This window comes from Pundamilia nyererei, unplaced genomic scaffold (genome assembly GCF_000239375.1).
Source record: "Pundamilia nyererei isolate P.nyererei 1_Seehausen unplaced genomic scaffold, PunNye1.0 scaffold00140, whole genome shotgun sequence".
Lineage (NCBI taxonomy): Eukaryota > Metazoa > Chordata > Actinopteri > Cichliformes > Cichlidae > Pundamilia > Pundamilia nyererei.
In genome coordinates this window covers 930,788-947,760 of record NW_005187541.1, presented here as the reverse complement: position 1 = coordinate 947,760, position 16,973 = coordinate 930,788, and the positions used below count along the sequence as shown (strand labels likewise).

At 42.7% G+C, this 16,973-nt stretch overlaps 1 protein-coding gene across 2 annotated transcripts in view; it reads left to right on the top strand.

Moving 5' to 3' along the window:
- The first annotated feature begins 15,568 nt into the window (after positions 1–15,568).
- Positions 15,569–16,973, top strand: part of LOC102212746 (arginine and glutamate-rich protein 1-B) — a 16,334-nt gene continuing 14,929 nt past the window's right edge. The window contains exon 1 of one of the 2 annotated variants that reach the window (XM_005744201.1): positions 15,569–16,199. In XM_005744201.1, the coding sequence (XP_005744258.1) occupies positions 15,874–16,199 (326 nt within the window). In that variant the 5' untranslated portion in view covers positions 15,569–15,873. The remainder of the gene's footprint in view (positions 16,200–16,973) is intronic. The other variant, XM_005744202.1, reaches the window with a different exon arrangement.

Below are 16,973 nucleotides of genomic sequence, written 5' to 3'. Positions count from 1 at the left end.
CATTTCAAATTATTAAAGAGGAGTTCATTTATTATATTTATGTGCTAAACAAGTCAAGTCCATTTTCTCACCAAACTTTCATCAGCTGGGTCAGTGGTTTTTGTGATAAACTTGTGCTGCGTGGTAATACCTTTTATCGTGGTTTTTCCGCGTGCAGGTTTTTTTTTAACACAAGCTGTGATGGCTGCTTTTGTCTCTTAAACTCAAATGAAAGCAGAGGTCTTACAACTCCTCCTCCTCACTGACTGATTTTCCTGTCATCTGGTGTTTTCGAGGTTCATTTTAGACTAATGTTATAATAGCAGTAAATGTGAACGCACTGCAGAAAATACAGGGAGTACAGGGTTCGAGAAGAAGCCTGCAGGGGCGTCGTGAACAGGTTTTATTACCAGGCAGCACCTTTAAAGTGTTAATGAGAGAGAGCTTGTTAACTCTTGATTTACCCCAGGTCGGGGCAGATATGTTCTGTCTCCTGGAGGCTGTGGGCGGCACGCATTCCCCAGAGGCCGAGCAGCTAACCTGGGACAGGAAAGTGGCCGAAGGGTCAGCGATAGGTCGCATACCCTGCCATGCAACACGGATACTGACAAGCCGAGTTTAAAAAGGCATAACAGGTCTGAACGCACAAAGCCAGCAGCTGAAGTTTTGTTCTGTGTTGTAGAACTTTGTGAGGACTTCCTGATTGTAAAGGATGGCACTGCAGGGAAATGAAAGACAGAGACAGCTGTCCAATGCCTGGCATGCTGTTCCCACCTATCAGGAGGCTACCTCGGGTCACGGAGGAAACAGAGAGACGACAGTCACACAGTCCAGATGGTGAAAGTGTATTTACAGTAGCACTGCCTGGCATCCAGAGCGCCTGGAGACTCTCAGCCAGCTAATTAGATAACTTACAGTTTGTGTTTGCCAAGAGTGTTCAACGAAAGGAGCCAAATGTGCATTTTTGATCAAGGGCATGTAGTTAGTGTATATTTGATTAAGTTTTAAAGTGATAAATGGCCATATTTGCTGCAGGGAACGCTGGTATTTTTCAACATTATGCCGCAGAGGAAGGATAATTGCAGGGCTGTCAGTGAGCTTGTGCACCTCTATCTGTGCATGGCGTATGGGTCACTTCTGCTGCATTCAATGGTATTTAATCCTCTACATATGTGTATAAAGGTATATACAGTTTAACACTGCAGGTCAAAATCATTAGACCATGCTGTCCTCAGATGAGCCACTGTGACCTCCCCCCCAAAAATAACCTCTTGTATTTGCTGTTGTGCTTTTAAATGGACTACTTGGCATCATTTATTTGGCATGACAGTGCTAAAAACCTCTGCCTCGCCCACATTTCATCAGGTGTCATGAGGCCACTGGGCACGCCCCAATCAGCAGTTTAAAAAGCCGGAGTCACGGCGCTCATCCCGCTCCATACAGCCGTCAGTCACAGCAGAAAGAAAAGGCCCAAAGGAGCGACCCGACGTGGCTGTGAGGTCTTCGGGGAATGCTGACTAATCAAATTCCAACACCAAGAGGATACTAAATGAGTCAGGGGACGTCTGAGGGAGGCGAGGGAAAGAAATGATGAGTGCCAAGTGGGAGTGAAAGAGAAAAGGGCTGTGAAATGCACAAGAATTGATTAGTCACTGCCTTCAGATCTCTGGGGACTCAAACTCCTTTCTGCAGGAAGTGTGTCAGGATTGAGCTTTCTCTGACTCACACGCCTCAAAAACCTCCTCAGACTGTCAGTGTTACAGACTTTATCAGAGCCTTTTTGTAACAGAGCAGAAACAGATGTTATCCATGCATCCATCCATCCTCTACCACTTATCTGATCAAGAGGCAGCCATGTAGGAAAGAGTGTCCTCCCTCACCTCCTCCAACTCCTCTGATGAGACACTTAGATATTCCCAAACCACCTGAGACATCACCTTTCCAGACTGGACATTCCTGAAGCACCTGGTTGGATACTGAAGCATCCCACCTAGTTCCTTTCATTGTGGAGGAGTAGCAGCTCTCCTCTCTAAGGCTGGGCCCAGACATCTTTTATTTTATCTTTTTCAGGAAATCTGTGACCTCCTTCGTTTTGGTCACCACCCAAAGCTCGAGGACACAGGTGAGGGTGGGAACACAGATCATCTTTAACATAATCTCCTGTTTCACTCTCAAACTTAAACTCCTTCACTGATGCAGAAACTCCTCCCTGTTCTGGATGAAACCCACAGCTTCAGACTTGGAGGTGCTGAATGAATGAAGCCAACAAGACTGGAACATCCATGAAAAGCAAAGAGTAAACTAGCAAACATGATACCCACTTTTTGTGCAACTGGAACTTCCCACAACAGGCCAGATATATCCATGCTCCCCCTACAGGGCATCCTGAGAGGTGCACCTAAATGACTTCAAGTCTTTAAAGCACAGGCAAACACACCCTCAAGTATCCTGCTGAGGGTGGCATAACTCTTGTTCTAAAGGTGGATGTTCACATTAAACATTACTAAAGCTGTTTCCAATAATGAGGTCAGTGTTTGTATAAGCTCAAAGCTTGGGCTTCAGACTGCTCTGAACACTTAGTTTCACAAAGTTTTTTCTACTCTTTGATCTGTGTGATGTCATAGAGAAGGATTATGCCTATACCTTCTCTTTGTGAGAAGTAGCTAATCACGAGAAAGTTGGTTTAAAGGTGGAAGAAGGCTGATAAACTTCCTTGTTTCAGACAGAGGTTGAACTGAAGACCAAGAACTAAACTAAAGAAGGATTATTTTGAACTGTGAATCATGCAAAGCTGCTGAAGTAGAGTCCAAAAATAAAACACAGAGCTGGAAAATGAACAGAATAGATCTGCTATTCAGGATGTTTAAGTTCAGCTGATATCTGCTGAAGGAGAACTTTTCAAACTCTGGGGGAAAAACATCAAGTTAAACATTGGGAGCGTTTTCATTGGCCCTGGGAGTGAGTTTTCCAACGCACCTGTCCCTCAAGGCTTTTATACGAGAGCGCACATGCACATCTTTGAAGCTTGGCAAACACCTGAATTAATTTACTGTCCTGAACATCAGCGTCTTTGGCTAACAGCTCTCCAGAGCACGGCTTTTACAGAGCTTCACTTTCCTGCCCTTTTCCACAGGAGCAGGTAAGCCTGCAGGGCTCAGAGGTTTGTCTTCGGAGGTGAGGGGGCCGCCCGAGTTTAGTTGCGCCCTGGAGAGGGAGCGAGTGTTTCAGCAGAGAGTCTGACAGCAGAGGCCTTCTCATGCAGGAGCAGCGAGCTCCATATTGAATGTGAATCAGGGCGGGGGCCGTGCAGCCCCATTGTCTGGATAAGTGAATAGATTGTCTTTCATGTCCTAAAGTCTGCAGCCTCTGGTTCTGCTGCTATCAGCCTGCTGATCTCAGAAAATGAAAATGCTTTTTTCTACCTGTCACTGATATGATAATTACAGATCTGTGCGAGCAAAGGCTTCCTGCTGCATCTCTGATGTGCAGCTTTATGCTTACAGGTACATGAAGACGCCTATCTGCACGTTTATTTACGGCTTTAAACTTTTTACTCGATTTCTTTTGCTTTATTTTACTTGCCTTTAGCTGTTTTTAGAATGCATAATTATTTAGGTGTGATCAGCTCTTTCACAGGTGTGCATAAAAACATTAGAGGAGAGACAAAAAAAGAATGAAGGAAAACGCTGCCATTGTTGTTCGCAGCGTGCTGGACACCGCTGACGGTGGGAAAAGTGACCCGGACGCTCCGGCTGGGTTTGATTAGAGCCACCGTGGAGCGGTGACGGGACTGCTCGCTGGCTGTGGAAGCTTTCGGAAGCTACCATTTGGACCGGACTGTGCCGTGCTCTGATTGTTTCCCGGATTTGCTTTTTATTGTGTTCTAGTGTCTGTTGGACTATTTAGCCATGTTTTTGTCCTTCCCATGATTTTATTGCTTAGTTTAAACAACTTAATTCCCTGTAGTTTAAAATATCCTTCCCCCACGAGCCTTAGTCAGATTTAATTCAGGTTAGACTTCCTGGTTTGTCTCTATGGCGTCGGTGACGTTGAAGGTAAATCAGGATGAACTTTTAACTCATCCCTTTTTCTCTGTTTGTCCCTGTCCTCCTGAGCCTGGAACTCATTACCCACTTTCCCTCTCCACACAGCAGGGTCCCAAACCTTTTATCAAATTAGTCCTTACTGTTTTTGTGACCTGCTGAGATTCCCATGTGAGTGGGGGTAGAAAAATGTGTGTGTGTGTGTGTGTGTGTGTGTGTGTGTGTGTGGTCAGTGATTTTCAATTGTTTTCCTGTGATTGTCTCAATGCAGGGCACTTGTATTGTATTGTTTTTCCACTATCTCCACCCATCTGGCACTTTAGACAGGTTAAAACAAACAGAGAAATCTGCTCTCAGGTCTTTTTATTTGTTCTTTCCTCCTACAAACTGGCATTTAAGGCTGATGTCTCTGTTTTATTAGAGGTCATGTCAACTGTTTCAACCTTTTTGAAGAATTTCGCTCCAAATATCGGAGCGTATATAAAAATAAAACCTTATTCCATGGAATATCTCCCAATAACTTACAAATACACCAGCACACAAAAGAGAAAATTAAAAATTCATGGATGGAAACCCAAAGCGATCGCTTTAAAAACCAGAAGAACAATCAATCAATCGATGAGAGACAGGCATGACTAACATGAGAACATTAATCATCTTCTATTGGCAGCAGTTAATACCAAAGTCTGCTTTCAAATCTCAGTCAATAAGCCTCATTAAGGTTCATCATCTGCAAGATGTAAAAATACACCCCTAAACATGGCTGTCTTGTTATCAAGGTGATGTGTCTTTTCCCCAAACACAAACTTCCACAGCAGCGAAGTGACCTGAAGCGGCTGATGATGAAGTGTGATTTTATCCACTGACTGCAACAATTCAGACACGGAGAGATGACGACATCACCTAAAGGTTTTGCGTAGCTACAAGCTGCAGGTTTTTCACCCAGAGGAAGCAGCTTTGTGTCCAGATTCAAGTTTGTACTCACTGGTTTGGTTTAGAGCCAAAAGATCATGGATTAAAAACAAAACACATGAGTCTGATTATTGCTGTAACACACAGGGGTCGAAGGATGAATCAGTGTCGGTGTTAATGCTAATGTTATTCATGTAGCAAATGTCATTGCATGTAAACTCAGTGTACTTACTAAAAAAGCTGAAAACATAAAAACTGTGTGGCTCTATAATGTATTAATTCAATAAAAACAACAAAACAAAGATATAAAGTAAACTAACACACAGAGTTATTAACTGTGAGTCTGAAAACCAGTGACTAAAATAAAAATAAATAAAATTATATCACAAAAAATAAAATGAATTAAGTCCCGACAGGATGTGAGTCTCCGTCTCAACAACCTTACACAGAATTTTTGCACTTTCTACTTTTTGAATGCATTACATCAGGTTTTGACTCCCAGGAGAAAGTAATTTGTTACTCGTTAAATTACTGCAAAAGTAATGTGATTACAGGCAGCTGCCACCCCTCCAGCCTCCTAATGCAGACTGTTAGGTCTCTGAAACTGGAACAATGGAGGACATCAGAGGCCACAGCCTCTGCCAGTGTGCATTACAGGTGGACATGTAAAACAGGCCGAGGTTGGTTTAATTAGCCTCAGTTGGCTCCAGCAGGTCCACAGATCCCTGCCATGTCTACCAGCAGCTAGTTTTTCCTCCTGTTCGTTTAAAATACACTGTTTTGGTTTATGCCCAATCCAAACTTTTTAAAAAATAAAACAAGTGGAGGTGAAATTGCTCCTTTGGCAGCGCTCCGCTTGGATTTGTCGGATCATTTGTCTGAGTATCTCTTACACCTCTGGAAAATGTGAAGGGGCCGCAGATAGGTGTTAAACTATCCACCAGACAAATGGGTTTGGGACTCAGATCCACACTGAGGTCGACCCGGAGATGGTGGGGCGTCCTCAACAAGTTAACCCGGCTGTGAAGAGGCTTTCTCCTCCAGACAAGGCGTCCATACATGCAGGCGGGGCCTCCTGCTGCTCGCAGAGGGCCCGGCAGGAGAGCTTGGGGAGGCTACTGTTTCTGCCACTGTCAGTGAGATGGATGAGGGGGGAAACACAGGAAGAGGGAGAGGCTGTGACATCTTAGCCTGCTTTTGACACCTGAACACATCACACACACACACACACACACACACACACACACACACACACACTGAACATATGCTGCCCCCAACATTTAAAACACACATGCAGAAGGAATCAGATTTGAGCTGATGATGATGATTGAATTAGGTGTGTCACCCCCTCGCCGGGGAGCGCACACGTGTGCGGTACAAAGGTTTGAATTCTGCACAAAGGAGCAAAAGGACGACTCCATACTGAGCCAGAGGCAGGCGAATGATGGATATGATGGATCAATCACCCTCGCTGTTTAATCAGGACATCAGTCACCCAACTCGAAGGCAGGAGGGGAGGAGGGGAGCTGCAGGCTCTTTATAACCACATTTAACCCCCGAACGAGGAGGCCGTAAATCTAAACAAGCAGAGAGAAGTCCTGTTAAATCCCAGGAAGAGGCGACAAAGAGAGAAAGCAGGAGGTCAACAAGCTCAAAACTGATAACACAAAACATAGTCAGAGTTTGAAAACGATCAATCTGAGTGCAGAGATGACAGCAGGGATACTTTAAATCTGACTTTCTAAGAACAGTCTGGATCAGGAAATCACAGATCGAAGGACTGAATGCTGCCACACGGGGATTTCTTTTTTTATTAACACAAATTCAGAGTCGTCGTCTGAAACAGCAACAATCCATCTTAGATAAGATGAGATAACTTTATTTATTTCAGTTATCTTCTTAAGTATAATGGCTGATTAAATAGAATAATATATACCTCATTAAATAAGATACTGAATGACTTTAAATAATGTAAACAAGTACGCAAAAAGCAAGTGAACTAAAGCAATTCAGAATCTAAATACATTGCTTAAAAAGCTGTATGGAGTAAGGAGCTCATTAATTTAGAATTTAAATAAAACTCAATAAAAGTGAAAATATACATAAAATAGTAAAAATGTATTTTAACAAATTAAAAGTTGAAGGAAATAAAATGTTGTATATCAGTCAATCAAGTAAAATACAACAAAATGTGCAACACATAATAAAAACATAAAATATATTAAAATAAAATAAATTCAATCAAATAAGAAATATGAAAAAAAAAATTAATTCTAAAATGACATGTTTGTGTAAGCTGTGGTGGATTACCCTGAAATATGTTAAAAGGACAGGTTCATCGATAAATGCATATTTTTTTTAAATGAAAAAACAAACAAATCAAACAGTTTGTACTTGACGAAAAGCTAAAATAATAATTTAAAAACTATAATTAATTGAAATTAGGTTTATTATTTATTGCTGCTGTCAGTGTGACCTTTGCAGAAAAAACACACTGAAGGATTAAATCCTCCCTTCACAAACCATCACTGAGCCACTTCAATATTTAATAAGAAGTAAACTCAAAATTCAACAGCAGAACATGCTGATGTTCAAATAAACGAATGAATGAATAAATAAATAAATACGCAGCAAACGCAGCTGTTTGATGATCGACCTGACAGCTCCTCTGCTTTCCTGTGGAGGTCATCTGATGTGTGGCCATCATCATCTCCACACCGGAAAGGAGGGAACTGCTCATTAGCTGAGATCAACAGCTGGCTTTTCAGCTGACAATGACTCGCTGCCTCTGCGGCGTGTTTCACAGCATCGTGGGCCGCAGCCATGTTTTCATGTAGAGTCATCAGCCCATCACAGCAGCTGCAGAGCCAACAAGAGCGAACTGAACATATCTTCAGTCGCCTTTTGGGGAGCACTGAAGTAGATGATCAGGCATGTCGCTGTTTTTGTGAAGCTTCCTATAAAATCTGATGCTCTCTGCAGAACAAGAAGCCATGCATGAGCTGTACTGCACAGCAACCTAGGGTATTTGTCAGATAAGTGCAGTAAAATTGCTCAAAAGGTTACAATTTAGCTCTAACGTTTTTCTCTGGTGTGCTCAAGAAGCTCTGAGGGCTCAAAAATGATAGCGTGAAGGTAAAATTTTGCATAAATAAAGTTACTGTTCTGAGAAGGTCGAGGGAGCTGTTGTCAGAGGGGATGACCTGTATGGAGCGTATGGAACGAGGGGTTAAACTCATCTATTCATGTGAGCCATTGTGAGCTTTGTGAGGGTGACAGAGCAGCGCCTTTTCACTCAAAGCAAACTCGACAAAGACGCCAAGAAGGCTGCATTAAAGGCATCAGACTAATCAAAACGGGCTCCTGTGAGTCAGTCCCGATGAGGTGATTCCTGAACAGCAGCCAGAAAATCCACTTTTGAGAGTTTTAAGCTGTTCCGGCTCTGCGAGCAGATAGAGATCTGAGATCTGATTGAACCGAGACGTTTTGCATTGAGAAGCAGCAAAGCGGCGAGCTTCTCCTGAAAGATGACGAGGAGGAAATGGGTGCAGAAATATGAAAGCAGTTCTCAGGAAAAAGTCCTCTGAGTGACGATTGGGTGTTGAGTAAGACCTTGGCTCCTTCTCGAGCGCTCAAAAACCGGCGACTCGCAACGTAACTGTGACCCGAGCCTGCAGGAAGCGGCCATTGTTACAGCGGCGAGCGTGAGTGTGCGTTTGGCTGTGATGGATGTGTGTCTCTTCCTGTTTGTAGTTTCTCAGGAGCGCACTTTCTTCCCATGCTGCGAGCACACACTCTGCAGCCGTGCTTTCTGAAAGAGAGGAGGGAGATGAAAGAGGCGCAGGAGTAAATCTCATCCCCTCGGACACCAAACACATACTCGGGAGGCCTGGGAAGTCTTTTAAGTCCAGTCCTTTTTCCCTCGCACACTGCAGCTCATGTTCCTGTCAATCTTCTCGCCCTCGTCAGTTGAGCAAACACGGCCCTACCTCTCTGCATTCGCTCGCAGTTTTTAATTTCACCTGATAATTGCCCCCAACCTTCAGGAAGTGAAGCAGACACTCGTCTCAGATGAAGAACCCGACCCCTGACCTCAGAGTCACAGTCACCTGTCCCTCCTTAAGAAAGATGATCCCAGGCGCTGTCCACCGCCAGTACAGCCGCCGCTGCCATCTATACGCGGCGGTGACAGGAGGGGTCATCTCTGAAGCTCCTCTAACACTTAATTATATCTCCTCAGAGGAAGGAGACAAGCAAACCGTCAGAGGGAGGACATCGGGCATATGGCAGTCGAAGGGAATGGAGAGCTCTTTTCAGGGCTTCTGAGTCTGAATGGAGCCGAACGTTTGTGAGAAATGGTCAGTCAGACCACGGACATCTGGTCAGTGGCTATATGGAGGCTTTCAGGGCGACTTGGACGTTATAAAGTACTTTTTGCAACATTTATCTGCAGAGTCTTCACCTCTACACCGTCCAGCAGGTCACCGAAGACCCATCTAGGGTCAGAGTTGGGCCTGATTCTCTTTGTATGAAACTTTTGGATGTATGGATGGGTGGATTATCAGTAAAAGCTGTTTCAAGCTTGTTTAAATAGGCAAAAATTATAGAAAAAATAGGCCTAAAAGGTTAAGTTTAACCAAACAAATCTGTAATACTGGAAACCTGAAGCTCTTATAAGTTGGTAGTTTCATGAATATCATAAGAGAAGATTTCTAATTTTCACCTTTGGCCCCAAAATAGCCCACATCTGATATTTTCTTGGTCTCCATTGGGCCTTGGCTTACAGGGTTCCCTTTACACCTGGCCCACACAACATCTGTTAGTATTGTAACTGAGCCATAAGTGCCAAAGTAGCCCCGATCTGGTCTAATGTGGCTGCTCTCTGGAAATCCTGTTTTAGCTCAGTGGACTCACTTTATTTAGCTTGTTTTTGGTCCATTTAGTGCATCTGGTCTGTGTAGACCCACAATCAGCCTGGCACATGTGGGTTCACCTTATTAAGATCAACGGCTTCCACGTTTTAGCACCTATCCGCCACAGTGAGATGACACAAAGAGGGATCAATACTCAGCCAGAAAGAGTCTGCTTTGGCTTGCATTGGTTCACCTTTAATGTACTTCATTGTGGATTGCTTGAATGTTTGGTGTAGATTTTGCAGATTAATTTTGGTCACATTTGACCTGGATTGACAGTGTTCACCTTATATGAGTTAAATGTCAGGTGTGCTGTGATATTTAGGCCACATCCTGCCCACATGACATTTTCCACTATTGTATTTTGTTGTTACAAAAGCAGGTGTTTTCTCGGATATCGGATTTTGCACAAATAACATGAACAACTATTAATAATCTGATCGTTCCATCCAACTTAAATCCTAAAAAAAACATTTTTTTTCCAAGAGAAAATGAAAAAGTAATGACTAAAACTGTGAAGCAAATCACAAACTGCACGGTTCAGATAAAAACAAAACTTCCTGCTGTTCTTTATTAAGCGATCATCACGTCGGTGCTGTTGTTTATTTGCTGTCTTCCTCTTTCAGGCTTCTCGTTATAGTTTAATCTGGTGTGAGTCACGCCTCCTAACGTGGACATTTTCACAGTCTGAGAATGAAAAATCTAAAAGTAAGTCTGGGAAATGATGGTTTTACTCACTGCTGTGAGACTGTGTTAGAATGGCAGGAAATTAAGCTGAAGGTAAATTTTTGTAGCGTGTTTGTTGCCTAAAGCCAGTCAAAGGTGGGCGTATAAAAAGAAAAATCCAGTCAGTGGGAATCAGGTGGACCAGAGAGGACTTACAATACAACACCGCCAACATTTAACCCAAAAGAAAACGGCTCTAATGAGTGAGTAACGATTGTTTCCTGGTATCACTGCTCAGTCCTCCCTCCTCAGTTCCTTCCCTTTCCTACAACCTCCACCTCCACCATCCTCCCCTTTTGTCTCCTTCTGCTCCTCACCTCTCCCATACCCAGCCCGAGGAGAAAGAGCTGCTCTCATTCAGGCCTTTCAGGCTCCCCTCCTCCTCCTCCTCCTCAATAGCTCTTTATGCTGGGACCCCTGGGCCATCAACATGACAATGTGACAATGTGGCGGGGCTTTTTAAAAGAGATCCTGTGTTTGTTAAGTGTTTCTGCCCCTGAAGAGCCACCACGGGGCAGGAGAGGGGAGCTGTGAAAGCAGAGGGTGAACTTTGATCACATGATGTGAAAGGACGGACTTTTTGATTAACTTGAGCCGAGCAGGCCGGGGAGGTTTTCAGATTTCCCGGATCAATGCTGAATTTATTTTAAAGAAACTCTTCAATCTGTACATTAAACAGGTCTGACACAGAACGGCTCACACTGGAAATTATTTGAAGGACATTTCATGTTAAATCCGCCAAATTAGAGGAATCATCCCACCATTTCAGAGACACGGTCTAAATGAGCTCATATTTTTTAAAGTAACTTTGCCAACATATATGAAGATGTCATGACTCACAGCCCTATGAATTCAGGAGACATCCACATTAAACTTTCTGGGCTAAAAAACACGTTTAAACTCTGCTAAAACTGAAACCAAAACAGTTTTATATCCACTCCAAGAGTCACAATATAATTTTTGTTCAGCGTATTTTTTTTATGTACTCAGCTTTGAGCATCAGTGTTGCTGAGGTTCATCTCAACACATGAATATCAATGGGATCAGCAGAGGTTTCCCCCCTGAAGCAACAGCATGCGCCGTCTTTGAAAGCACTGTTTCCACTCATGCATGTAAACAGGAAGGGTTGCAATCAGGGGTTAACGTGGGATTTGCAGTACAGCGTGGGGGAAATGAATAAACTTAGAAATAAGTCCGATAATTTCAGTTGTTTTCTTTGTGGACGGGCTGTGATCAGCTTACCTGTGCTGTTGTTCTCTGTGGATTCATCCAACTACATTGAAAGTATACAGTACAAGCAGATGTCATGTGATTCATCACAGCTGCTTTCTAACCTCTATAAATGTGGAAAGAGCATCACTGGTTAAAATTCAAAGTGATGACAGTTGACCTTATATAATAATGATGATGATGATGATGGTGATGATAACAACATAGCTTGTACATGGTACCATTTACCTATTACAAACCACCCAGTTTAATTCTCACATAACCTTTGAATAACATTCAATTATCAGCTTTTAATTTATCAAAGACTTTTCTCAGTATGAAGTAACCGGTGACATCTTCACATCCTTAGTTTTGTCTGATCAGTAGTCCAAAATCTAACAAGATTAACTGGCCTGTCATGTTATTTCCTGCTGTATTGTTGTCTGTTGCTGGTAGTTTGAGTTTGGGTTATTAAAACTGGACATCATCTATATAAATGAAGATGGATCTATCTAAATACATATTATAACGGAAGCAGGCACAAAAAAAGAGGATTAAGAATAGAGCCCTGAGGGATGCCACAGGACAAGAAAGCAGGTGAGTCAATGGTGCTTTCAGGTGTGAAACCCATTTTTTTACGTATCATTTTATTCCCATCGTGGTGTGATGGACACTGAAGCCCATTGTTGAGATTTTAGTTGCCCACTTCAGTGGATATTTTGCTCTTCAAAGGAGTTGGTGACATTCCTGTATCACATACACCTTTAAGCCTTGACTGACGTTATTATCTGTGACTTATCCAAACTGCTTCTCCTGAGATTACCTCTGAACTCTTTCAAAAGAGGATTAGAGAAACATTAAACCAACTCTATTGCTTCTTCTTCTACTTTCACCTCAAACCACCCAGAAGCAAAGCAGACAAACTGAGGCAAAGTCTTTCATTTACACATCCTCTGCTTCTCCAATCTGACTCCTCCTCTCCCCCCGACCGGAGTCACACTGGAACTCCTTTCCTCTCCACCTCCATGAAGCATTTTCTATTATTCATCAAAAGGGGGCTTTAAGCACTTCTGCCTTTTCCAAGTGAAAAACAAGACATCTCTGGTGCTTTAATGCCAATTCCTCTCATCTGTGGGACAGAACGCCGCGGATCATTAAAATAAAAGTTAAAGAAAATCGATTATTTGGCTTCAAGCAGAGGCACGAGGAGCAGAGAGGGAGGGAGGAGATGCTGTTCCTGGACGGATCAACTGCGACTTGCCCTCAATTTGTGGCAGTAAAATCACCTCATTTCTGACTTTGCTTTAATTCAGAGGAAATTTGTATTTCTGAGGAAGTGCTCATACTCAATGTGACACCACAGGCTCACGGATGAATGCACAGCAGCTCAACACAAAGGCCCTTTTCCATCTGTGTGGGTATATAAGTGAGTCATCTGACAACTCAGTTCACAACAAGTAAAAGTGCTTTTGATGTGCAATCGAGGCAGCACGCAGTGTGACTCCCTGTGAACAAATTATTTCTTTCTACTAAAATTAGATGCCGCTGCAGGTAATTAGAAAAAACAAAAACAGAGAAAACCCTCTGAAGTAAGAACACTTTCATTTTGAGCTTGAGCGGTGTGACCTTTTTGAAGCTGGGCTGGTGAGTTATGTGTTTTTAAATATAGTAATGGCAGTTTATTTTGAGCGCAGCACTCCGGGGAGAGTTATCACAATGGCCTCATTTTGCCAGAGCATGATGGCAAACGTTGCGTGCAGGATTGTGTCATTGTCAAGTTGGGTTTCTCTTTTTCCTCCCTCGTTCTGTCTGTTATCTGATGTTCGTGTCTCTATATTTACAAGCTTGGATAAAAGCGTCATTTTCAGCTCTGATAGTGCATGAAAACAGCTTTTAAAAATGGACACGGCGACGTTAAAGATAGGTCAAACAGGGACAAAACTTCAAATCGCTGTCGAGCTCCTGCAGCAGAGCAACACGTCCAGTCAACTCTTTATAACTTTTACTGTTTAAACTTAATTTTTGTCAAAAATGAGATCACCTGCCAAGTTGGTCACATATGATGTGGTTTGGGATTTTGTGTCAAACCCATATTATAACAGTAGCTTCACAAAAGGTATTGAATGACATTTAAATTTACTAACCTAATAGAGATTAAAGGCCCTGAATGACAGTGAGGTGGTAACATTTATGGAAAAAACCTCACATAACCACATGAAGAAAATAAACTGAGGAGAAATGAGTGAAAAGTGCCTGGGTTGGGAGTTCAGCTGGACTGGGTCTTTAAAGGCCCCAAAGCACCGTTTAATTATAAAAAAGAATGAAAACTAGTTTATCTCAAAAATTTAAAATGACTGAAAATCAACACTTGGAAATAACAACCTAGCTTATTAAAATAAACACAATATCACAGAACTAAATAGTTCAAAAAGCTAAAGGAGCTCAAGTAAACAGAAATTACAAAAAAGTGAAGAACTCAGAAAATTAGAGGCAAATATGACATGACAATGAGTTTCAAATGAATCTAAGTATTGTGTATGAGGTGATGAAAATTTGAAAATATGTTTTGAGCTAAGTGAGAAAGAGTTCAGCTGCATGTCCAGTAAATGATGCAGAAGATGGTCTGGTTCCATTGCTTCAGTTCAGTTGTATTTACATAGAGCCAAATCACAACAACAGTCAGCTCAGGGCACTCAATATTGTAAGGTAAACCCCCTAAAATACAGAGAGACCAAAACAATCAGATGACCCCTATTAGCAAGCACATGAGCGACAGTGGGAAGGAAAAACTCCCTGTTAACAGGAAGAAACCTGCAGCAGAACCAGGATCAGGGAGGAGCGGCCATCTGCTGTGAACGGTTGGGTTTGAGGGGAGGTAGGCAAAACAAGAGACATGCTGTGGAAGAGAGCCATAGATTTTTATCCATTCATTATAGTCTCAGTATTTTGGATTACCTCTCTGTCAGGCTGAAGAAACCAAGCAGCATGTTGATTCAGACTGGATTCAATCAACAGAAATAACAAATTCCTTCACAGAGTAATATGGATGCAATCCAGTCAATGTCCAGTAACATGTCAGAAATTACACCACTCTTTACTTTTCACAACTTATTTGTTAGGAGGAGCAAACTAAAGCTAACTTGGTGTCTAGCAACCTATCGATACACCTGCCCTAATCAAGAGATTACTGGAGCTGAAACAGGGGCAGGAAGAAAGCGACTGATAAGAGGATGGATGAAAGTTAAACGCCCAGCAAAAGAAAAAAGAAAAAAAATGTGTATGCATCTGACAATACAACCAGAACAACTGGAGATATACCAGATGGTACTCAGGCTGTTTTTTAAAGATACAAATACAGCTGTGTGTTGAAATGTCATCTTTATCGTTGGTGTGATGTTAAAACCACAGGCTAAATACAAATATAGATTTAACTGCCTTAACATCACCCACTTGGTTCTAGACTCCCAGAATTGACCACACGTCAAATGTCATTAGTGAATAACAAACAAATACAAGTATAGATGTTTTCATTAAGAGAAAAAAATAAAATCATGCGTTAGTTTAGAAAACTTTTTATTGAGTCTTCTAAAATCCAAAGTTCAAAATGGAATGCCAGAACTTTTCTTATGCCTTCAATATGTGATTACTTCACTTGCGGAAAGATAAGTTTATGTATCCCAGTTATATATTATATATAAAATGCATTTTACACTTTTTTTAAATGTATAAATTATATACAAATCATATATTCCCATTCATAAAGGACTTAAATTTGTTGAAATGTTTTGGCTGGTTTCTGGTCTTTTCAGTCTATTAGTTTGCTTTGAGCGGGAAATGCCGAAGAGCGACGGAAAATCCCGAAGCCCGCGGTGCCTGCTGGGAAAACTCATCAAACCGCCATCTTTCCTTAAAGCGAGTTAGTAGGGCAAAACAACAGCTAGTTTGAAGGGTTATTTCTCCAAAATTAACCCGCTGGAGCAGCGCAACATCAGCTGTTCGTGTGAATAAGAAGCTTAAAGAGGAGCGGGCGGAGTGGAGGGCCTGATTCGGTACACATATCAGCCGTAGAATCCAGCAGTCCGCAGGGCACCATGGGCCGCTCTCGGAGCCGCAGCTCGTCCCGGTCCAAGCACTCCAAAAGCAGCAAGCACAGTAAGAAACGGAGCCGGTCGCGATCTCGAGACAGGGAGCGCTCCAAGAAACGCTCCAAGTCCCGAGAGTCGAAGAGGAACCGGCGCAGAGAATCCCGGTCCCGATCCCGGTCCAACACAGCGTCGTCCCGCAGAGAGAGAGCAGCCTCACCGCCGGAGCGCATCGACATCTTCGGCCGGACACTGAGCAAGAGGAACGCGCTTGATGAGAAGCAAAGGAAGGAGGAGGAGGAGAGGAAGGCGGAGATGGAGCGACAGAGGAAGATGTGGGTATATTTAATACAGAAACCGGCACGTAAACTGTTACATAACGATACTGAACCCCAGCCCGTGTTCGGCTACAAGCTAAGCTAAATGCTAGGCTAGCTGCGGTCATTTGCATGGCGATCGTTAGCTCTCTGAGCTAGTTGGCTAACGCTAACAGGCTGCAAAGGCCGCAGCGCCTGTCAGAGGAAAGCTTTACCTGTTCAGGTGGATCACACCTCTAGTTCTACCGTCATTAATTCAGATAAACATAACTATAAACTCGTATTTTAAGCATCATGATAGAATTGTGAGGTTGTTCTCACTGACCTGCAGTTTTCACTTTGGGAAAAAAAAAACCCCTAAAAAACCCGGAATCGTGCTGGTAAAGTTGAACTAACGAAGTAATGCATGTTGGATTCTCTTTTAACGTTTAAATATGTCAAATGAGTGGCTATTGGTGTGCAGGTCTGTCAGTTAATCCTGCAGTCATAAACTTCCTGCAGCAGGCAGAGATTTGACTCTCTGACCTGCACTGAAGGTCAGATAAGTAGTGATGTTGATGCTTCAGGAGATGCTGATGCTTAGTTACCGACATGCCTAATGTTTCCATGCTGAGTGAAGAGAAAGCGATCTGTGTGGGTTTAGCTCCAGGTTCTCCACAGACATCAGGGCATCAATTTCAGTGCATAGATTCTTGAAAATCCTGCATTTAGAATGAGGATAAATCTGGCACAGTTAGAGTGATCTAATAACATTGAGCCCAATATTAAACCAGAGCTGAAGGTGTACTGACA